The following is a 25720-nucleotide window of genomic DNA, read 5'->3' on the forward strand; positions in this document are numbered from 1 at the left end:
AAGACTGCTTTTTAAGTTATCTTCCTGATGTAACCAAATTCCTTAGCATATCCAAAACCTCAGAACAACTTGATGATGTAACAGAAACTATGGACTCTCTCTTTTCTAGCACTTTAAATAAAGTTGCTCCTTTACGCTTAAGGAAGGTTAAGGAAAACAGTTTGACACCATGGTATAATGAGCATACTCGCACCCTAAAGAGAGCAGCCCGAAAAATGGAGCGCAGCTGGAGGAAAACAAAACTAGAGGTATTTTGTATTGCTTGGCGGGAAAGTAACATATCCTACAGAAAAGCATTAAAAACTGCTAGATCCGAAGAAAACAAACATAACCCCAGGTATTTATTCAATACAGTGGCTAAATTAACGAAAAATAAAGCCTCAACAAGTGTTGACATTTCCCAACACCACCGCAGTAATGACTTTATGAACTACTTTACTTCTAAAATCGATACTATTAGAGATAAAATTGCAACCATTCAGCCGTCAGCTACAGTATCACATCAGACAGTGCACTATGCACTATAGACCCCCTGAGGAACAGTTCCACTCATTCTCTACCATAGGAGAGGAAGAATTGTATAAACTTGTTAAATCATCTAAACCAACAACATGTATGTTAGACCCTATACCATCTAAGCTCCTAAAAGAGGTGCTTCCAGAAGTCATAGATCCTCTGACTATTATTAATTCCTCATTGTCATTAGGATATGTCCCCAAAACCTTCAAACTGGCTGTTATTAAGCCTCTCATCAAAAAACCACAACTTGACCCCAAAGAACTAGTTAATTATAGACCAATCTCGAATCTCCCTTTTCTGTCCAAGATACTAGAAAAGGTGGTATCCTCAAAATTATATTCCTTCTTAGAGAAAAATGGTATACGTGAGGATTTCCAGTCAGGATTTAGACCGTATCATAGTACTGAGACTGCTCTCCTTAGAGTTACAAATGATCTGCTCTTATCATCTGATCTTGGGTGTATCTCTGTATTAGTTTTATTGGATCTTAGTGCTGCGTTTGACACGGTTGACCACGGCATTCTTTTGCATAGACTTGAACACTTTGTTGGCATTAGTGGAAGTGCATTGGCATGGTTTAGATCGTTCTTGTATGGCCACCATCAGTTCGTGGCAGTGAGTGAAGATGTATCCTGTCGATCACGGGTGCAGTGTGGAGTGCCTCAAGGCTCGGTGCTGGGGCCGCTGCTCTTCACGCTTTGTGTGTTGCCCTTGGGAGATGTCGTCAGGAGGCATGGTGTTAGCTTTCACTGTTGTGCTGATGATACTCAGCTCTATATTTCTTCACAGCCCGGTGAAACACACCAATTTGAAAAACTAATGGATTGCATAGTCGATATAAAAAACTGGATGACGAGTCATTTCTTACTGCTAAATTCTGAAAAAACAGGTGTTAATTATACGACATAAAAACTCTGCTTATAATAACCTAGAACACTGTCTAAGACTTGATGGTTGCTCTGCAAATTCTTCGTCATCAGTTAGGAACCTAGGTGTGCTATTTGATCGCAATCTTTTCTTAGAAAGCCACGATTCTAGCATTTTTAAAACTGCATTTTTCCATCTCAAAAATATATCTAAATTACGGCCTATGCTCTCAATGTCAAATGCAGAAATGTTAATCCATGCATTTATGACCTCAAGGTTAGATTATTGTAATGCTTTATTGGGTGGTTGTTCTGCACGCTTAGTAAACAAACTGCAGCTAGTCCAAAATAGAGCGGCGGGGGTTCTTACTAGAACCAGGAAGTGTGACCATATTGGCCCGGTCCTGTCGGCACTGCACTGGCTCCCTATCAAACATCGTATAGATTTTAAAATATTGCTTATTACTTATAAAGCCCTGAATGGTTTAGCACATCAGTATTTGAATGAGCTCTTTTTACATTATAATCCTCTACGTCCGCTACGTTCTCAAAACTCAGGCAATTTGATAATACCTAGAATATCAAAATCAACTGCGGGCGGCAGATCCTTTTCCTATTTGGCGCCTAATCTCTGGAATAACCTACCTAACATTGTTCGGGAGGCAGACACGCTCTTGCAGTTTAAATCTAGATTAAAGACCCATCTCTTTAACCTGGCATACACATAACATACTAATATGCTTTTAATGTCCAAATCCGTTAAAGGATTTTTAGGCTGCATTAATTAGGTAAACCGGAACTGGAAACACTTCCCATAACACCCTATGTACTTGCTACATCATTAGAAGAATGGCATCTACTCTAATATTTGTCTGTTTCTCTCTTGTTCCGAGGTCACCGTGGCCACCAGATCCAGTCTGTGTCCAGATCGGAGGGTCAGTGCAGTCACCCGGATCCAGTGCGTGTCCAGACCAGATGGTGGATCAGCACCTAGAGAGGACCTCTACATCCCTGAAAGACAGCGGAGACCAGGACAACTAAAGCCCCAGATACAGATCCCCTGTAAAGACCTTGTCTCAGAGGAGCACCAGGACAGGACCACAGGAGACAGATAATTCTTCTGCACGGTCTGACTTTGCTGCAGCCTTGAATTGAACTACTGGTTTCGTCTGGTCAGAGGAGAACTGGCCCCCCAACTGAGCCTGGTTTCTCCCAAGGTTTTTTTCTCCATTCTGTCACCGATGGAGTTTCGGTTCCTTGCCGCTGTCGCCTCTGGCTTGCTTAGTTGGGGACACTTCATCTACAGCGATATCGTTGACTTGATTGCAAATAAATGCACAGACACTATTTAACTGAACAGAGATGACATAACTGAATCCAATGATGAACTGCCTTTAACTATCATTTTTGCATTATTGACACTGTTTTCCTAATGAATGTTGTTCAGTTGCTTTGACGCAATGTATTTTGTTTAAAGCGCTATATAAATAAAGGTGACTTTGACTTTGCAATAGAAGTGGAGAACACCACAATATCATCCAGATATAAAGACAATGACTGGCACTGCTGGTCCCCAAATATCCTCTCCATAAGTCGCTGGAAGGTAGAGGGGGCATTGCACAACCCGAATGGCATTCGGTTCCATTCGAACAATCCAAATGGTGTGCAAAAAGTGGTCTTAGGCTTATCCCCCTCTGTGACAGGGACCTGGTTGTACCCATTAGCATGATCCATAGTAGAGAACCAACAGGCACCAGTCAACGCATCCAGCGACTCCTCAATACGGGGCAAGGGAAATGCATCTCGTCTAGTCTTGGCGTTTAACTGGTGGTAGTCCACACACAAGCGTAGACTACCGTCCTTCTTTTTAACCAACACAATTGGGGAAGCATACGGACTACAACTCTCCCTGATTACCTGAGACTCCAATAGCTGATTAATGTGGGCCATTATAACCTCGTACTCAGAGGGAGGCACACGGCGATGTCGCTGCCGAACCGGAACATCGTCTAACACTGGAATATCGTGAGAGATGAGACTGGTATAACCCAAATCACCATCATGTCCAGAAAACACCGTCTGATACTTGTTAAGCAAGGTCCTCACCTTGCCCTGCTCTGACTCTGGCAATGCGGTCAAGTTTAACGCTGCAATCTGCTCTGAAACAGTGGAACTAGCTACTTGAGTGCCTTGAGAATAGGCACTAACTGTAATGGGTCAAACTTCAGTAATACCTGTTGGTAAACTAATAACATGCACTCTCACAAGGGTACCCAGTACTCGACCAGTGTTATTTTTGGCAGGCATTTTTGATTTAGTCTTAGTCTTAGTTTTGAGACGAAAATGATTAATAGTTTTAGTTACATTTTAGTCATTCGATTCTTTCATAGTTTTAGTCTAGTTTTAGTCGCCGAAAAGTCATTGCATTTTTGTCAACTTTTAGTCATTAATTTTAGTCAATAGTTTTAGCCAAACTATTTTATATGTAGTTTTCAAATTAAAATAATCATTAATTCTTCTCTCTTTAAACCAAGTCAATTAAGCTTACGAGAAATTTGAATCAAGGACTGAATTTGGAAAATATTTGGGTGAACTATCCCTTTAAAGAAGCACAATTTGTTAATTTGTTGGTTAACATTAATGACAGATAGGTATTTCATTTGGAATGCGGTCCCTTTAAGACGGAAGGCATGCATGAAATACTGACACATTAAATTTTCACCCACCTGTTCACCTTCACTTAATCCATAGCTGTATTTACGTGAGATACTAAACACACGATAAACATTTGGACTACTGTGTGTGTATTTGAGCGCTGAGAACTGATCGCACGCTGTAGATGAGAACTGAGGAAGTGGAGCACGTGCGCGAGAGAGATCACTTCTGTCAGCGTGATTCCGCCTATCCCGCCTTCACTAACTTTAAGTTAATCGACAACTAATTGTGACTCCCGGGAAAAACAAGACATCTAGTTACCTTACCCCTACTACCTTGGGTGCTGAGGCCATTGTTTCAAATCGCGTTTTATAAGTTTAACCATCCACTACAGCTGCCATACTGAGAATAGATATGCGAACGGCCATTATCCGGTCACAATCCAATGACAGGGACACACATTTTGAAAGACAAATGCATTTTGAATGTCAGGTAGTCCTCAAATAACATTATAGTCCAGTCTCGTCTAGTTAACGAAAACGCGGCATAAATTTCGTCATAATTTCGTCATCGGATATTATTTTTAGCTCGTCAATGTCTCATCTTAGTCACATAAAAAATGTTCGTTAACGAATATTTTTCGTCGTCGACTTCGTTAACGAAATTAACACTGTACTCGATGGGGAAAAAGTAGGACATCAGAAGTGCCCATGTTGACCACCAGCACATAAACTGAGGCTCCAATCACTCGCACCAAGGCAGGGGAGGCTAACAACCCCTCAGGTAACCCCACCTCAGAGGGCTCAAACAGCACTGTAGTACCTGCCAGCTGTTCTGCACAAGTTGCCGCAACAAACTTAATGGTACCGCCTGTGACGCGACATGCCTGAGGACCACGCACCCTTACTCTAGTCATACCCTCAACAGCAGATTGCTCACTACCTTGATGGCAGTGTCGCAAGGCTTGGAAAACTGAAAGTGGCGCATTAGAAACCGGAGGAGAATTTAAAAAAGCAGGGCCATGATGTCCAAAAAGCTCCTGGTAGCATCGCCTGAGTACATTCATCCCCAACACACCAGGGACCCGAGAGCACAAGCCACCAGGAGGATCTCAGACCACCAGCACCCCACATTGTGTCACTATCCTACCACAGAGTTTGACGTCCAACTCCATATAATCAATATATGGGATGGAGAGCCCATTGGCAGCCCTCAGCTGCAACCATGAGCATAACCTCAATTGCTCTTGACCCCACGGCTCAAAATGCTGAACAAAACAACTTTCCGTAATGGTTGATACCATTGAACCCGTATCAATTAAGCAGGGGACAGACACACGACCAATTAAAACATCCAGATGTGGACAGGGGGACATTAAATTTGGAATAGAAATGAATTTATTACCGTCGGAGCCAATCTTTTCCCCAACCAAGCTGTGACTCTTCAGCCCAGCAGGAATTAGTTTTCCGATACATTGTTAAATTGCGGCTTTCTACCTTCACCAACTGCCTGATCAGCACGAAGACTCAAAGGCGACCGGGTCATGAGACGTTCCCCCTCACATTCCCGTGCAAAGTGGCCTGGTTTTTGACACCGCCTACAGATGACGGGCCCACTACGGAAAGACTGAGTGCGATAATGGGGGCTCTGCAACCGGGCAAGATTCTGGTTGAGCTGATTTAACTGCTCGTGTTGTAACTTTAACATTTCTCTCAGCTCCCTCATTTCAGAACTTTTAGGCGAGCTACCACCTCCCTGTACTTCGTACTGAAACCCATGTGCCAAAGGGACGGAAAGACTTCGACCCCTTGCCCCACCTGGCATTCCCTCCCGCTCCCATCGGATTGCTTCGCTCCGCACCTCTAAGAGTGTGGAATAGGGCTGGCGGCGAACTAATTGTTTCAGTTCACGACGAAGGGAAACGTCACAAACATATTCTACAAATTGATCCCTCAATAAAGTCTCTGCATTTGACATAGCAGTAGGGGACTTCTGCTTAACTTTTTCTAAGAGACCCATCAGGGGCAGGGAAAATTCCAACAAAGTTTCCCCATCCCGCTGCCTCCTAGAGAAAAAGGCTTCCTGCAGGGCAACATAAGACTGGGAGCAACCATACAGCTCTTGCAAAATAAAAAACATTTTCTCTGGGTCTCCGTGCTCAGCAACAGGGCGGTGCTGAATCTCCTCACGTGCCTCTCCTCCCAAATGATCAAATAAAAAAAAATGCCTGATCAGCCACTGACAGATGACGAGTTCTTATACAGGCTTTCGCCTCCTCTATCCAATCGTTTATGCCAACACCTGGCCTACCATCAAATATTGGACATTTTCGATCCCTTGGGATAAACACAAGTCGCACAGTTGATGTGGCACTACCACTCACTGATTGATCAGTAGAGGGTACTGAAAATTCTCTAGAGGGGCCAGCTATACTCCTGACGCAATTTCTCATTTTCCGCCCTTAACTGAGCAACAAGATCCCTCAATTCCCGCATTTCCTCCTCCATTTTTTACAGCTGATGGAATACTCCAATTCCACTGAATTGACACCGCTGCTTTGTCTCCAACACTAGACTTGAAAAAAAAAAAAAAGGTCAACACCCCAAAATAAAAAACACTAGTCCACCCACACACACACACAAAAAAAAATCTATTTACCCAAATAACAATAAGCATCCACGTCTCAGCCCAACGAAGAAAGTAAACCCTGCCGACTACGCCAGAATGTAGCAGGACGTTGAGAGGAGAAAACTACCTCTTCATATACAAGACTATGCCACCATGTTAAACAGGGAACTATTAGTACTAATGAATTTAACCACTTACAAAGGGGCACGCAGGAGCGTGGTTTTCGAAAAGAGGGCCAGAGACGTGGATACAAAAAAATACAAAAACTTTATTATTTCAGTAATTAAACAGCAGTCTAAAAAAAACAGACACTTAAAGATTGTGGGACCAGATTAACATACCACATTCACAACAAAGAAGCAAAAGAGAGGCCGAGGCTTAACAATGGCAGACACACTATTTTAATGAGCACATGGCTCCTATATCACTCTTACCACCCAGTGCACAGGTCTCAACACACGCACACCAATAAGGCCAAGCATGAACACACAGCATTCCATGACAGAACCTCCACCACCGCACGTGAGGGACTACTAGCGGTCTGCCCTTAAGCCCGGCTCCTGTAACGAAGGACAAAATTACCAAAAATGGGCTCAACATAAAACAAGGACACTTAATTACAAAACAAATGATAAACATGTAAATTAAAAAAACAGAAAATCATAAAACAAACTGTGATGTTCACCTCACTGTCCTTCTAACAGCACCCTTAAAAGGCAAAATAAAAATAAAGCAAAAACACTGCAACACAACAAAACAAGCCAAATACAAAACCACAGAATGCAGTTAAACAAACCAACCAAATACACAAAAATAGGGAAAATGAATACCAAAAGCAAAAAAAAAACACGCATACAAAATATAGGACTAGTGTAGAAAAACAAAAAAAAAACAACAGGAAAAAAATGCTGGAGAGCAGGTGTCACACAAAACACATTAGTTGAGCGCACGTGTTGGTGAGAAAGTTTGTCACAAGGGAAATCCGGATACACAAAGCAGCGGCACCGAACAGCGTTGCTCCGCAAGCCTCGCCGAACAGCCAGTATCGGGGAACAGTCTATTCTTCCTAAAATAAAATTTAAAAAAACATATACTTACGGTCTAAGCAATGAGCACTGCACAATAGTAGTAGTCCCACATACCTTCATTTCATACTAGTCGCACATCCAAATCACGCACACACCGAAGGATACCACCAAGTCAAAAAGCACGGGACTGCGAGAAGGGCATGTAAGGGAATGGCACCCACCAACAGCCCACCGCAGCGAACTATCCTCAACGAGTCAAAGATGAAAAGAACCAGAAGGGGTGGTCCCCGGGCAATGATGCACAACACAGACAGTAAATCACACACAAATGGTTACTAACATCCCCTTTTATATGATCCCGCACGATTCATAATTGGAACCTCGATGACCCAAGAGCATTAGGTTAATTAGGGACGCAACCATACGTCCCACCACACTAAGTCAGCTGTTTTCAATCCCAGTCCTCGCTCCCCCAAGCTCTCCACATTTTAGGGAAATCTGATGAAGTTACCTCACTTCGGAACATTCATTCACGGATTTGTGCTGCGCAATGTCTGCACACATGGACAACTGTGAAATTAAATACCTCGGTGAATAAATTAAAAACAATTTAAATTCATGTCTCGCAAACTTCAATGCAGTTCGAATGGAACATATATGTTCACTTCGAACTGGATTCATGGTTCAATATCCTGTGATCCACTTCACAAGGCACTTATGTTCGAATAGAACAAACGTCTGAAGCCATAAGAGAAATATACTAAATGTTCAGAGCAAGGGGGTGCGAGGACTGGAATTGAGAACCAATACACTAGGTGATGAGTGTGTGCCAGCCTCTGTATTTCTTTGGTTTTCTTATTTAGTGTAGCTTAATTAGGGAGTTGAATATGCAGAAGATTTCGGTTCCTTTTCTATATTTTCTTTTGGTGTTAGTTAGCTTAGTGCGGGGTCCTCCTTCTTCAGCTAGGTTGGGGAGTTTGGTTTAATTTCTTTTTTTTGGCACCGCTCTAGTTCCTTTTCCCCTAATTCAAATTGTATCTTTTTCTTTATTCTTTTTTCTTTTTTTTGTGCATTGTAAATAGCTCACATATGCTGCTCTGTGGCTCTGGTTTCAGGTTAATAAAATGAATTAATGCTATTCTAAAGGTTTCCTTGGTTCATTCTGCTTATCCTTTTACCCAGTAGTAGAAAACAAATTTAAGTGTTGCGCTCTATTCCCTAGATTCTTTAAAGGATTGTAACACAGGGTTATGTTTGTAACAGAGACGTTCACTTGCTTAGATTGTATGTTACAAAATTAATTAACCATGAGAAGAAAAACACAACATGTAAAGCTTTAACCATGTAGAAATGCGAAAGGATGTGTCTAGACAGAAACTTGTGGATAATGGTGTTTTAGGCTATTCTGTTTCCATTTTGCACAACAAACAAAAACCACTTGAAGCAGAATATGCTAAAACTGGAAGTGTTTGGTGAACATGAGCTCATGCAGTCTGCTTCAATAGGCCGTTTTTGAGAGCCAAGCTGTCACAAAATTAGAGTAACATTCAGTCTGTTTGGCTGTTTTCACCCTCATGGGTCAAAGTAAATGACATTCACATGGGGGAAACCATATGAAAATGGGTTAGAGAATAGATGAAGTACCATTCCATATTGATTTGGGCTTAATGTAACATATTACACTGTCTGAACTGGGAGCTTAAATTCATAAATCTGCTGCAAAGAAGACTATTGATGCTTTTAAACTGATTACTACATAAAGCAAATCATAAAACAAACTTTTAAAATACTGTATAATTATATATATAATATATATATATATATATATATATATATATATATATATATATATATATATATATATGTATATATATATATATATATATATGTATATATATATGTATATATATATATATATATATAATGTGTGTGTGTGTGTGTGTGTGTGTGTGTGTGTGTGTACAGTGTGTAACAATCTTGTATTTAACCATCAGCAATGACATGTTTGCAACAATATGAAGTGTTATTTGATTCTATCTAGTGTGCCATACATTCACCTCGAATGGCTTTGTGTTGGTATAGTCAAAGCCTCTGCAGCTGTATGTCTAATAACTTTCTCTCTTTGTCATCTCTCATTTGTCCATCTTCATTCCAGTGAATGATCACATTCATAGGTTTCTATTCATTTTCTGTGTAAGAGAAATGCCTCTCTGGGGTTTGTAATCAATTCTGTGCTCCAGGCAGCTGAGTGTCATCTGACAGTAATGAAAATAAATAATACCTTTTAATACTAATTTCAGGAGATGACACTTTTTCATATTCCTCATCCAGACAAGAGCAAAACATTAGCCGCCATGGTAACTAAATCTTGTTTGCTTAGGATCACTAGTTTGGTCTCTGTTAGCTGTATACTAGAAGCGATACAAAGGTATTGGTGTGTGTGATATATTGTTTCTTGTGAATATGCTTCTTCAAATTTGGCCTCTGTGCTGCCTGTGCAGAGTAAAAACAGTCTACAGAAATTATACGTTTTAATGCAAATAAAGAATTAATTACTGATAAGGACTAAATCAATAATGTGATGAGTAACAGTAAAAAAAAAAAAAAGCATTCCCCAAAATGGGGGGAAAAATGCATACAGAATGTCATAGATACATGTGGGAGTTAGGTTAACACTAGGGGTAAAAAAAAAAAACAAGAAAAAAAAAAGAAGTGAAGACATTCTTGCCTTTCCATAATGCAGAGCATATTCAGTGTTTCACTCATTTTCTGGGGTGATTGCATTGGCCTATTGTTACACTGATGCCCTGATCTCTAGATATGCATGGCTTACTTCTCTGAAACAACAGACATGAAAATATGTACAGATTACAAAATCAACACTAGAAGTGTCAGATAGCTTGAGCTGAACCGCATTGCAAAGTTCTTTCATAAATCTTTAATCATGATGCCATCACTTAATATCTAGATGGATCTTTGATTCCTTCCAAACTCTGAACTTAGATGAGCTTGTCCAGGTGACTGAAATGTAGCATCATCTGCAGGCAGGGAGGCACTAAAATATATGCTATGCCACACCACCCAGCAGTGTTCAGGGCGCAGGTTTCACTCTCCCTCTAGCTGCTGTCACAGCACAGCACTCTGCTCAATATTCCTCTTAAGTAGACCATTTATCAGTGTGATAGGGATATGAATGTATTAAACACATCTACAAAAGAGCTGCCAGCATATCTATCTCTGTTTCTATGTCCGTTTATAAAACCTCAACACAAACACTGTTGAGAGTTGTTCATCAGGTTTTTCGGAGATAGTGATTTTATGAAGCCTCCATCCCCTCAGATCAAATGTCACACAGAGGTTCTGTCATCCCATTATGCTTCAGTGCAGGATGATAGTGCATGTGCCCTCAGTATATGTCTGTCATGTGACTGATCCAGACAGACTGAGCTGCTGTTCGCTGTCGTAGCTAGCTTCTGACACCTTCTCCGGCACACTGTCACTCCAATGTACACAGGAAGTTTAATCCATGAATCCCATTCTGACAGGGTCCTCAGGGCAGGATTGTAAAGCTTCAGATTCCTCTAGGTGATTTGAGACATCAGCTATCTGAACCTTTGGCTATGTGGGAGCCTTTGCCTCCATGTTTCTTTTTAGTGACATTGTTCCCTGTTGCCATGTTCTTGTGTTCATGAGAGCTCAAGGTCATTTTCACTGGCAGTCTGCTGTTTGACAGAATGATAACAAATATTACCCTGACATTCAGTGGCTTCCAATGCATCTTGGGAGTGAACGCATATAATTCTGTGCTTTAATATACAGAGTAAACAGTCAAAAGCTTCAATCCTCTTTTTAATTCATACAATCCTGTAATGATCTCATTTTGTGAGTTTGTGGTTGTTTTCCACTCATCAGCATGTCTGAATGGTTGCCAAATTGGGAAGATTAAGTAAACCACTATATATATATGAAACTCCAGGGAATTGTACGCTCTTGAAATCTGGCAACTGTAGCCATGACCTTGTGCATGCTTGTTACCAATGAAAGATGATAGAAATGCGAAATTCTTAAATGATAGTATCCATAGGCAGAGGTGTCAAGTAACGAAGTACAAATACTTCGTTACATTACTTAAGTATAAATTTTGGGTATCTATACTTTACTTGAGTAATTATTTTTCAGGCGACTTTTTACTTCCACTCCTTACACTTTCACGCAAGTATCTGTACTTTCTACTCCTTACATTTTAAAAATAGGTTCGTTACTGCTATTTCATTCCGGCTTGTTTTCATTTGTCATCATAAAAAAAAAAAAAAAAAAAACTCTCCAGATAAAACGCACCATCCGGATGGAGTGAATTTGATTGTGGTTGGATGAGAAGTATAAAGATATACCATTCCGACACCCTATTGGTTTGTACGCGATCCATCGCACCTGCACATGACACAAATCACATCACACCCCAGCCAGGACATAGAGAGTTTTGGGTTCGTTTATCAAAAAATATATTTCTTAAAAAGGAAGGGTTGGGTATGGAACCGGTATCCGATCGGCTCAGAGTCAGTCCCCTTAAATTTCATATGAAACCGGCGTCAGACCGATCTCCTCCCGTCTTTCAGCGCACTCTTCAATCCGCAGACCGCGAGCGGAGCAGCGCAGGCACACTCAAACACAAACAGAGGACACAAGGTATGTGTTTATCGATAGATTGTTAGAATATCTGTATCTGTGCAGTTCTTTGTCATAAATACAGTTTACAAAAGGTCATGAGGGAGCCGGTTTCCCATCTACTGTAAAGTTTTCGCTCATCACACCACGTTTCCTCCAGCGAAAATCTAGCCCTTAACCACATCAACTCTGGGGACCCACCGGTGGGTCCAATATTGCATATGCCTAATTTTAAAAAAATCAAAATAACAGCTGAAGTGGTTAACACAAGCACATATGAATGAACACATACTTTAATTACACTTATTTAAATATACTTAATTTAATCATACGTACTTTATACATATACTACTGTGCAAAAGTCTTAGGCACGTTAGTATTTTCACTTAAAAGAATGGTGTTCGGCCAGTAATTTATATATTTTGCTGTAGTGTGTCAGTATAAAATATCGTTTTACATTTCCAAACATTCATTTTGCCGTCGTCAGACTGCTTGTGCATTCAAAATCGCACTAGATTATTATTAAAATTAATGGCAAACTAATTCCTACTGACACACTACAGCAAAAGATATAAATAACTGGCTTAAAACCCTTTTTGGGGTGAAAATACTAGTGTGCCTAAGACTTATGCACTGTACTGTACTTTACAAATGACATTGTTGCTACTTTATAAAGAATGAGCATACAGTAATTCACAGAACTGATTAAAGACAGTAACAGACAGCACTCATCTTAACTAAATATCATTGAGATTGACAGAGATACAGTAGAAACATTATGTGTAGTTTTGTATTAAATAATGACCCAGATCGTGAAATACATTAATTAGCCTTAGATTAAGGGAAGCACAACTTGGGAAAGAGAGCATGTAAGGTGAAAGCTATGGATTTATTTTAAATATTTGTAATGTTCTTTAATGTTATCCATAGTTTTTTTTGTGGTTCTTTTTTTTTTAAGTATCAGTTCAGGCACCGTTTAGGCACCGGTACCATTATAAAAGTATCGAAAAGGCACTGGACCCTACTTAAAAGTTATTATTTCTCACTGGCTCATTTACCAAATGGGTGCTTTCTCTTCATCCTCCACAAATTAAGCTACTGTAGGTAGTTCGGTAGGTTCGGTTTTAATAAATTATCGTTTGCGATTGATGACGCGAATGACAATGTTGTGATAAGTAGGCTATACCAACTTTGTAACTCGTTCCCTCCCGAACACTGGACATAGCAGATGTATGTAGCGAAAACAGGAAGCTATCAATCAAGAAGGTATCAGGATTATGAGTTATTTTTCATTTTTAGTTTTTGATTAATCACTTGGATTAATCATTCATTTTGACAGCACTATAATGTTTATTGTATATAGACAACCATACAAGGGTAATTGTTACTAAGCCTGCCCTGGGTACACCTATTTTCTTGTTTATTGCCCTCGCAGATTCCTGCAGCTAAGCTTGGATGTACATTTACATTCCATTAAAGGTTATTGATGACATGCCTCTAAAGTTTGTCTTTTTGCACCAGTACAATACTTATAGGCAACTAGTCATCATATCTCTTGTCCTTTAATGTATTTGCATTGTACAACATTGTACAACATGAACATTTTAATATAACATTATAGTCATTATGGCCTATGGCCTTTAGAAAAATGTTTTTTTGAGGAGGTGGGGTAGTGCACAATAGGCCACTGTGGCGCGGCCTAAGCTTTTGTTCTTAATGGCATTTTTTTTCCTTACATTACTTTTACTTTTATACTTTAAGTAGTTTTTTAAACCAGTACTTTTACACTTTTACTTGAGTAAAAAGCTTGAGTTAATACTTCAACTTCTACAAAAGTCTTTTTAATATGACTTTAAGAACAACATTAAGAACAAACTTTTGAAAGGTAATCCTTAACAATTTTTCAGATGTATTTTAGAAGTGGCTTTCGGAGAAAGTAACCGCAAGCTTTTGAAAATGAGCAAAGATGAATTAGACGAACATACCAAGAGGAGACATTTCAGGCACCTCTGCAGTGTATGGCCCGTCCAGAAACTTGGGCTCATTGTCATTGACGTCCTGGACCTTCACAATAAATTCAGACTCGTCCTCCACCGGAGCACTGGTTTTGCTGTCGACCGCTTGAGCACGTAGAGTATAATAACCCTGTTCCTCTCGGTCCAGGCGTTTGGTGGCATGGATGTCCCCGGTTTTCTCATCGATAGTGAAGATAGAAGATGCCCCATCTCCAGTCAACACGTACTTGACATTTCCATCACTCTTATCCACATCTGAATGCAGCTGTGAAAGATATACAGCACATAAAGAATTGCAAACAACCAAAACTCACACTTCAGCTGTTGTATGCTCTGAAATTGTACAGTACAGCAAATTAAAGTAAAGTACTATAGAACACATTTCAGCATTTAAAACATACTTATTAGTCCAAAACAGCTTACAAACTATGCTGCAAAAGGATTATCTTTCTACATGTTTGTCTTTATGACATAATACAGATAAATGCATCAGGACTGCATGAACAGTGTTCCACAGTGATATATAGGTGCATCTCAATAAATTAGAATGACGTGGAAAAGTTCATTAAATTCAGTAATTCAACTCAAATTGTGAAACTCATGTATTAAATAAATGCAATGCACACAGACTAAAGTCTTTGGTTCTTTTTGAGGACAGTAAAAATGTTAGGGCTCTAGATACGGCTTTGGATGCGTCTAGCTCAGGGATTCCTGTACATTGTTCGGTTCCGGAAACAGAGCCCCAGCAGCAGGGCAACTGGGTGACGGTGAGGCAGCGTAGTCGTGGGTCAAAACACCACTCTTCTGTTCCGATCAAAACATTAAACAGGTTCTCCCCACTCAGTGATGCACCCACTGAGAAACCTGATGAAAGTGCTCTAGTTATTGGTGATTCTATTGTACGGAACGTGAATATAGAGACACCAGCCACCATAGTCAAATGTTTACCGGGAGCCAGAGCGCCTGACATCTTGGCAAATTTAAAAGTGCTGGCTAATGCTAAACGTAAATACAGTAAGATTGTTATTCATGCCGGCGCTAATGATGTTCGACTTCGCCAGTCGGAGATCACTAAAAATAACATTAAAGAGGTGTGTGAACTTGCAAGCACGATGTCAGACACTGTAATATGCTCTGGTCCCCTCCCTGCTTACCGTGGTGATGAGATGCATAGCAGATTGTCATCACTCAATGGCTGGATGTCTAAGTGGTGCCCACAGAATAACATAGGTTTCATAGACAATTGGACGAGCTTTTGGGGCAGACCTGACCTGTTTAAAAGAGATGGTCTTCATCCCTCCTGGGGTGGCGCCACTCTTCCCCTAGAAATATGGCAAATAGTCTTAGTGTTTATACTTGACTAACTGGGGCCCAGGTCAGGAAGCAGACAGACTGGCTAAACCGACCGTCTGCTAGCTGCCTCCCGTCACAGAGGTCAGTTAATTCTCAGCTCATAGAGACTTTTTCACCTAGATATCACACTATAGAGACTGTGTCTGTTCCCCGAACTAGAAAAAACAAAAAACGTCCAAACCAAGTTAAGATTAACAATTTAATTGAGGTTCAACAAATAAAAAACAGAAGCAATATGGATAAACAAATGATAAAGCTTGGCTTATTGAATATCAGATCCCTTTCTACGAAAACACTTTTTGTAAATAATATGATCACTGATCATAATATAGATGTACTCTGTTTGACAGAAACCTGGCTAAAACCTGATGATTACATTATTTTAAATGAGTCCACCCCCCAAGATTACTGTTATAAACATGAGCCACGTCTAAAAGGCAAAGGTGGAGGTGTTGCTTCAATTTATAACAACGTTTTCAGGATTTCTCAGAGGGCAGGCTACAAGTATAACTCGTTTAAAGTAATGGTACTTCATATAACATTATCCAAAGAAACAAATGTTAATGATAAATCCCCTGTTATGTTTGTTCTGGCTACTGTATACAGGCCACCAGGGCACCATACAGACTTTATTAAAGAGTTTGGTGATTTTACATCTGAGTTAGTTCTGGCTGCAGATAAAGTTTTAATAGTTGGTGATTTTAATATCCATGTTGATAATGAAAACGATGCATTGGGATCAGCATTTATAGACATTCTGAACTCTATTGGTGTTAGACAACACGTTTCAGGACCTACTCATTGAATTGATGTTGATGGTGTTGAAATTATTCAGCCAAGTGATGATATCTCAGATCATTATTTAGTTCTTTGCAAAATTCATATAGCCAAAATTGTAAATTCTACTTCTTGTTACAAGTATGGAAGAACCATCACTTCTAACACAAAAGACTGCTTTTTAAGTTATTTTCCTGATGTATCCAAATTCCTTAGCATATCCAAAACCTCAGAACAACTTGATGATGTAACAGAAACTATGGACTCTCTCTTTTCTAGCACTTTAAATAAAGTTGCTCCTTTACGCTTAAGGAAGGTTAAGGAAAACAGTTTGACACCATGGTATAATGAGCATACTCGCACCCCAAAGAGAGCAGCCCGAAAAATGGAGCGCAGCTGGAGGAAAACAAAACTAGAGGTATTTCGTATTGCTTGGCGGGAAAGTAACATATCCTACAGAAAAGCATTAAAAACTGCTAGATCCGATTACTTTTCTTCTCTTTTAGAAGAAAACAAACATAACCCCAGGTATTTATTCAATACAGTGGCTAAATTAACGAAAAATAAAGCCTCAACAAGTGTTGACATTTCCCAACACCACAGCAGTAATGAGTTTATGAACTACTTTACTTCTAAAATCGATACTATTAGAGATAAAATTGCAACCATTCAGCCGTCAGCTACAGTATCACATCAGACAGTGCACTATAGACCCCCTGAGGAACAGTTCCACTCATTCTCTACCATAGGAGAGGAAGAATTGTATAAACTTGTTAAATCATCTAAACCAACAACATGTATGTTAGACCCTATACCATCTAAGCTCCTGAAAGAGGTGCTTCCAGAAGTCATAGATCCTCTTCTGACTATTATTAATTCCTCATTGTCATTAGGACATGTCCCCAAAACCTTCAAACTGGCTGTTATTAAGCCTCTCATCAAAAAACCACAACTTGACCCCAAAGAACTAGTTAATTATAGACCAATCTCGAATCTCCCTTTTCTGTCCAAGATACTAGAAAAGGTGGTATCCACACAATTATATTCTTTCTTAGAGAAAAATGGTATATGTGAGGATTTCCAGTCAGGATTTAGACCGTATCATAGTACTGAGACTGCTCTTCTTAGAGTTACAAATGATCTGCTCTTATCATCTGATCGTGGGTGTATCTCTCTATTAGTTTTATTGGATCTTAGTGCTGCGTTTGACACAATTGACCACAACATTCTTTTGCATAGACTTGAATACTTTGTTGGCATCAGTGGAAGTGCATTAGCATGGTTTAAATCGTACTTATATGACCGCCATCAGTTCGTAGCAGTGAATGAAGATGTATCCTATCGATCACAAGTGCAGTATGGAGTACCTCAAGGCTCAGTACTAGGGCCGCTACTCTTCACGCTTTATATGTTACCCTTGGGAGATATCATCAGGAAACATGGTGTTAGCTTTCACTGTTATGCTGATGATACTCAGCTCTATATTTCTTCGCAGCCCGGTGAAACACACCAATTTGAAAAACTAATGGATTGCATAGTCGATATAAAAAACTGGATGACGAGTAATTTCTTACTGCTAAATTCTGAAAAAACAGAGGTGTTAATTATAGGACCTAAAAACTCTGCTTGTAATAATCTAGAACACTGTCTAAGACTTGATGGTTGCTCTGTCAATTCTTCGTCATCAGTTAGGAACCTAGGTGTGCTACTTGATCGCAATCTTTCCTTAGAAAGCCACGTTTCTAGCATTTGTAAAACTGCATTTTTCCATCTCAAAAATATATCTAAATTACGGCCTATGCTCTCAATGTCAAATGCAGAAATGTTAATCCATGCATTTATGACCTCAAGGTTAGATTATTGTAATGCTTTATTGGGTGGTTGTTCTGCACGCTTAGTAAACAAACTACAGCTAGTCCAAAATGCAGCAGCAAGAGTTCTTACTAGAACCAGGAAGTATAGTATATAAGTATAGTAATAGGTATGACCATATTAGCCCGGTCCTGTCAACGCTGCACTGGCTCCCTATCAAGCATTGCATAGATTTTAAAATATTGCTTATTACTTATAAAGCCCTGAATGGTTTAGCACCTCAGTATTTGAATGAGCTCCTTTTACATTATAATCCTCTACGTCCGCTACGTTCTCAAAACTCAGGCAATTTGATAATACCTAGAATATCAAAATCAACTGCAGGCGGCAGATCCTTTTCCTATTTGGCGCCCAAACTCTGGAATAACCTACCTAACATTGTTCGGGAGGCAGACACACTCTTGCAGTTTAAATCTAGATTAAAGACCCATCTCTTTAACCTGGCATACACATAACATACTAATATGCTTTTATTATCCAAATCCGTTAAAGGATTTTTAGGCTGCATTAATTTGGTAAACCGGAACCGGAAACACTTACCATAACAACCTATGTACTTGCTACATCATTAGAAGAATGGCATCTATGCTAATATTTGTCTGTTTCTCTCTTGTTCCGAGGTCACCGTGGCTACCAGATCCAGTCTGTGTCCAGATCAGAGGTTCACTGCAGTCACCCGGATCCAGTACGTATCCAGACCAGATGCTGGATCAGCACCTAGAAAGGACCTCTACATCCCTGAAACACAGCGGAGACCAGGACAACTAGAGCCCCAGATACAGATCCCCTGTAAAGACCTTGTCTCATAGGAGCACCAGGACAAGACCACAGGAAACAGATGATTCTTCTGCACAATCTGACTTTGCTGCAGCCTGGAATTTAACTACTGGTTTCGTCTGGTCAGAGGAGAACTGGCCCCCCAACTGAGCCTGGTTTCTCCCAAGGTTTTTTTCTCCATTCTGTCACCGATGGAGTTTCGGTTCCTTGCCGCTGTCGCCTCTGGCTTGCTTAGTTGGGGACACTTCATCTACAGCGATATCGTTGACTTGATTGCAAATAAATGCACAGACACTATTTAACTGAACAGAGATGACATAACTGAATCCAATGATGAACTGCCTTTAACTATCATTTTTGCATTATTGACACTGTTTTCCTAAAGAATGTTGTTCAGTTGCTTTGACGCAATGTATTTTGTTTAAAGCGCTATATAAATAAAGGTGACATTGACATTGACATTGACATTTAATTGTGATGATTTTTGGCTCAGATTTAACAAAAGCCCACCAATTCTCAACAAGTTAGAATATGGTGACATGCCAAAAATCTAAATAACACAAAACACCTGCAAATGTTTTCTGAGCCTTCAAAATGGTCTCTCAGTTTGGTTCACTGGGCTACACAATGATGGGGAAGACTGCTGATTTGACAGTTGCCCAGAAGAAAATCATTGACACCCTTCCCAAGGAGGGTAAGCCACAAACATTACCGTATTTTCCGCACTATAAGGCGCACTAAAAAGCCTTTAATTTTCTAAAAAAAGGACAGTGCGCCTTATAATCCGGAGTGCCTTATATATGGCAAAATGTTGACATTCCCTTTAGCACAGCTCCATCTAGTGGATGCATAACGCAAGCCCAGTCAAACGTTTGACTGCAGTATCTTCTATTCTACGCGCCTTATAATCCGGTGCGCCCTATATATGAAAACAGTTCTAAAATAGGTCATTCATTGAAGGTGCGCCTTATATTCGGGTGTGCCTTATAGTGCAGAAAATACGGTATTTGCCAAAGAAGCTGCCTGTTCACAGAGTGCTGTATCCAAGCATGTTAACAGAGAGTTGAGTGGAAGGAAAAAGTTTGGAAGAAAAACATGCACAACCAACCGAGAGAACATTCCTTGTGAACATCTCTTTCTTATGAGGATTGTCAAGCAAAATCAATTCAAGAATTTGGGTGAACTTCACAAGGAATGGACTGAGGCTGGGGTCAAGGCATACAGACGTGTCAAGGAATTTGGCTTCAGTTATCATATTCCTCTTGTTAAGCCACTCCTGAACCACAGACAACGTCAGAGGTGTCTTACCTGGGCTAACGAGAAGAAGAACTGGACTGTTGCCCAGTGGTCCAAAGTCCTCTTTTCAGATGAGAGCAAGTTTGTATTTCATTTGGAAACCAAGGTCCTAGAGTTTGGAGGAAGGGTGGAGAAGCTCATAGCCCAAGTTGGTTGAAGTCCAGTGTAAAGTTTCCACAGTCTGTGATTATTTGAGGTGCAATGTCATCTGCTAGTGTTGGTCCATTGTGTTTTTTTAAAAACCAAAGTCACTGCCCCCATTTACCAAGAAATTTTGTAGCACTTTATGCTTCCTACTGCTGACCAGCTTTCTGAAGATGCTGGTTTCATTTTCCAGCAGGATTTGGCACCTGCCCATACTGAAAATGCAGATGAACTGAAGGCCGCTGTCAGAGAAACCTGGGCTTCCAGATCAACTCAGCAGTGCCACAAACTGACCACCTCCATGCCACGCCACATTAAAGCAGTAATTAAAGGTAACAAAAGTAGCCCCTACCAAGTATTGAGTACATGTACAGTAAATTAATATACTTTCCAGAAGGCCAACAATTCACTAAAAATGTTTAGTTGAATTACTGAAATAGATTAACTTTTCCACAACATTCTAATTTATTGAGATGCACCTGTATATCTCAACTAGACCTGATTAAACTTCTATATTATCTAAGCTAACAGAGTGTATTTAAAATATAAAGACAGATGTACTGTTACCTCATCTACAGTCAAAAACCTGGGTGTTATATTAGACAGCAACTTGTCTTTTAAAAACCATATTTCCCATGTTGCAAAAACAGCATTCTTCCATCTTAGAAACATTGCCAAGCTACGAAACGTGTTAACTGTGTCTGATGCAGAAAAGATAATAAACAATAAACAACATGTATGCATATGTAACATTTACAAGTGATGAATAGTTTACACTACATTAGAGGATGCAGAAAGTGTTATAAATGATTTGTATACATAAACAAATAATGTGTAACATGTAAAAAAGAACTACAAATGATATGTAACACATTTACAAGCGATGAATAGTTTACACATTTCATGTGTTGTTGTTTTTTTTTTTTCGCAAGAGAACTTGCGAAGACTTGATTTACTACGTATCTTTAACGGTTTGGTCTGCTTTGCATATAAGAATAGGCCTATGTCATGCAATAATGGTTTTGTAATATATTCTATTCAATAACTTTGTTAACTGTTTTTATTTATAACATCTGCTGCTTTGCGTCTGTAAAAATGAATCGAGACATCAGCCTTAAACTTTGTTATGTGTCAGAACATTAATGGCACATTTGAACAGCATTAGTAAACAGTAAATATAAATCAATGACAAATCACATGCATGTTTTTTTTCAGACCAGAGACATCTAGTAATAATTAATTTTATTATGATATGAAACATCACATTTTTCTTTCAATAATGTCTTTTAAAATTTAGCAAAAATTTTGTGATACTAAACATTTTATTATTTCCCTTTCGAAAGGGAACTCCACACTGCATCCTCTAGAGGGCAATATGGCAACGCTGTCAGCGTGACCGTGTCTGAAGCATGAAATAAATAACGACAATGAACTTGACATTGGCAGGCGGAAACCTATGATGTAAGCAAATGAGTGACTCCGGATATAAAAGGGCACTTGTAGAACACACCCTTTTTTTGTCTGAGGAGACCTTGTGTAAGAAGCACATATGTGTTTGACTCACGAGAGGGAAGGATGCGCTTACTGTTGCATCCACGGAACTACTAGAGCAGAGGTCTGTACTCAAGCTTTTTTGCCAGCGTCTGCATGATCGTGTTCTCCTCTCGGGTGGAGTTGAACAAGTTTAATGTGATACATTCGTGGCGATTTCTGTTCTTGCCTGATTCTTGAGGGAATTAAGTGTTTGAACAGGGTGTGTACGGCTCTCGGATGTGAGATGTGAGATGTGATTGCATTGAGAATGCCTGATTCTCTTTGAGAATTTAGCTCCTTTCACCCGCGTTTCGGGTCTCATGGCTGCCGAGGCAGTTAATCAGGCCGATCACGGGGATTGTAGGTGGGGCATGGAAGGAATCTGTAGAGGAATGCTTTTTCTTCCAGAATTCCTTTTTGTCCAATTTTTACAGAATAGGAACTGTGTATAATGTGGTTATATACATTATTGGTGAAGGAGGCTCCTAACTTGGTTAAAAAAAATTAAAAAATATATATATATTTTTTGAGTTGTTAGGCTCTTGTTTGATCCTCCTCATCCTCTCAACTGTTCTTGAACCTGGTAGCTCCTCTCCCTTGAGGGTTACTGTGCTGAGATCACAGTTCCTAGTGTTCTCTCAACAGAGCTCTGTGGCTGCTAGGTTGTTAGGCCCTTGTGTACCTCCTTGAGGAGTCGCTCTTCAGGCGAGTTTGAGGACTCCCCTCATCTGAGGGCCTTTGTGTTATACTAATATTTATCCATTATTTGCCGCCAATTCTATCTCCCCAGGGAGTTTTCATCGATCATCGTTACTGCTGTTTACATCCCACCACACGCAGACACCGGTTTGGCTTTGCCTGAGCTTCACGATGCGCTAAATGGCAACACACCAAACATCCTGACGCTGCTAGTATCATCGCTGGGGACTTTAACAAAGCCAACCTCAGGGAGGTTATGCCTAATTTTTATCAAGATGTATCCTGTCCAACCAGAGGACCAAATACACTGGATCATTGGTACACTCAGTTTAAGAATGCCTACAAAGCTCGCTCACTACCGGTTTTCAGCAAATCGGACCATGCCGCCATTTTCCTCACACCGGAATATAAACAAAGGCTTGTTCAAGATCCCCCGGTGCAGAGGGTGGTGACGCGATGGTCCGCCCAATCAGAAGCCATGCTACTGTCGGGTCTCGGGGCTAATTACCTGTCTTTTTGGTGTGGGTGTGTGTGTGTGTTGGGATGGTTTGACCGCTCACCACGTCTGCCTGTTTGTGTTTTCCCCGCCTCCCTTATTCCCCGTTGTTAACCGTAATTGCTCGCCACCTGTTCTCTATGTCCTTCTAATTTTTTCCCCTTTATTATTCCCTGTGTTTCTCTGTCTATTGTCTGACTGTTGTTATTCGTTCCAATAGCTCCGATCATCTAGCAGCTCTTTGTACTCACCCTGTCGTGTCTTGTCCTCAGGCTCCAGTGTCTTTGGCTTATATCTCTGCTCTAGTTCTTACAAGCCCAGAGCTCCTAGTAGCTTCAGCTGTTCGTCCTGTCACTGCGAGTGAAGCCTGTGAAACGTGACTCATCTGCTGTTCATCCTGTCACTGCGAGTGAAACCTGTGAAACGTGACTCATCTGCTGTTCATCCTGTCACTGCGAGTGAAACCTGTGAAACGTGACTCATCTGCTGTTCATCCTGTCACTGCGAGTGAAACCTGTGAAACGTGACTCATCTGCTGTTCATCCTGTCACTGCGAGTGAAACCTGTGGAACGTGACTCTTTCTTCTCTGTCTCCGCTTTGTGAATAAAGCCTTGAGTTTACCCGCACCTGAATCCAGCCTGCTTTCTCCTGACAGCTACAGGTGGCTCTTGATGATGTAGACTGGGACATGTTTTGGGCAAGTTCATCTGACATCAGCGAGTTCACGGATGTAGCATTAAGCTTTGTAAACAAGCTAGCCGAACAAGCTACGGATACAATAACTATAAGGACCTTCTCAAATCAGAAACTGTGGGTGGGCAGAACAATCCATGCAGCAGTAAACAAATGCACTGCTGCTTACAACGCCGGTCTTCTGTCAGGAAACATGAGCGAGAACAAAGCATTGTGCTATGCTCTCTGACGCGCAGTAAGAGCCGCCAAACACAGATAAAGTTAAATGACTCCCGACGCATGTGGCAAGGACTACGGACCATCTGTGACTTTGGAAATAAATCCTCTGCAGAGGTGAGAGCAGATCTGTCGCTGGCTGACGAGCTAAACACTTTCTACGGCCGATTTGAAAGCAATCTAAGCAGCGAGAGTCTGCTGATCAGCGCGTCAGGAAGCAGCAGTCAGAGCAGCGATCATCATGTGATCACCGTGTCGGAGGACAAGGTTCGGAGGGCACTAAAGTGAGTGAATGTAAGGAAAGCAGCCGGACCTGATGGGATTTCTGGCCGTGTTCTGAGGACCTGTGCTGATCAGCTCGCTGGTTTGTTTACATCCATTTTTAATGAGTCTCTTGCTACATCGGTGGTTCCCACCTCATTCAAAAAATATGTCATAATTCCTGTGCCTAAGAACAATAAGCCCTCTTTTTTGAATGACTATCATCCAGTTGCCCTCACATCAATAGTCATGAATAGTCATGCGGCGCCCGGGGAGCAATTGGGGGTTCGATGCCTTGCTCAAGGGCACCTAAGTCATGGTATTGAAGGTGGAGAGAGCACTGTACATGCAGTCCCCCCACCTACAATTCCTGCCGGCCCAAGACTCGAACTCACAACCTCCCAAGTAGACCAGTACACCTCCAACTCCATCACCCTGAATGTAAGAGCCCCACAGGACTGTGTCTTGAGTCCCCTGCTCTACTCTCTCTACACACGACTGCGTGTCTTCCCACAGCTCCACATATATAATCAAATTTGCTGATGATACTGTGGTTCTGGACCTCATTCACAACAATAATGAGACCGCATACTTGGATGAGGTAGAGAAATTAACATCATGGTACCAGGACAACTGTCTCTCTCTGAATGTGAGCAAAACTAAAGAACTGATTGTGGACATCAGGAAGAGACAGCAGCAGACCTATAATCTTATGTACAGCGGGACCCCTGTGGAGAGGGTGAGCTGCTTCAAGTACCTTGGTGTAAACATCTCAGAGGACCTGACTTGGACTACACACATTCAAACACAGGTTAATAAATGAATTCCCCAGCAATTTACTAATAAAATAATTGAATAGAATCATCAGTATTGTTCTTGTGTCAGAGACTCCACCCATATTTAAATTAGATACCTGGGAAACAGAGAGTGTGGATTTATGAGTGTGGGCAGTTCACGCAAGTGTGCAGGTCATACAATCTGTTAAATAAATGCAACCTGTTGAACAATTATGTGGTTTCCTTCAATGGTGTCGCAATCGTATGTTATACACATAACCAAGTTCGCCCTGTTTTGGAAGTAATAATGTCCAAGTTCAAGCCACCAGAGGACTTTGATTTTGCGCAGCCTGCTACTTGGCCTGCATAGATCCAGCTGTTCTCCCCATTCTACATCGTGATAAAGCTGTGTGCGCTTGTATGGGTTAAATGCAGAGCACAATTTTAGAG

The 25720-nt window shown here is 40.6% G+C and overlaps 1 protein-coding gene across 1 annotated transcript in view; it reads right to left on the reverse strand.

The window, feature by feature from the left end:
• LOC132123956 (cadherin-7-like) overlaps positions 1-25720 on the reverse strand; it is a 156367-nt gene that overhangs the window by 110729 nt on the left and 19918 nt on the right. The window contains exon 3 of the mRNA XM_059534647.1: positions 14347-14641. Coding sequence (XP_059390630.1) covers positions 14347-14641 — 295 coding nt within the window. The remainder of the gene's footprint in view (positions 1-14346; positions 14642-25720) is intronic.

This window comes from Carassius carassius, chromosome 42 (genome assembly GCF_963082965.1).
Source record: "Carassius carassius chromosome 42, fCarCar2.1, whole genome shotgun sequence".
NCBI classification, from domain to species: domain Eukaryota; kingdom Metazoa; phylum Chordata; class Actinopteri; order Cypriniformes; family Cyprinidae; genus Carassius; species Carassius carassius.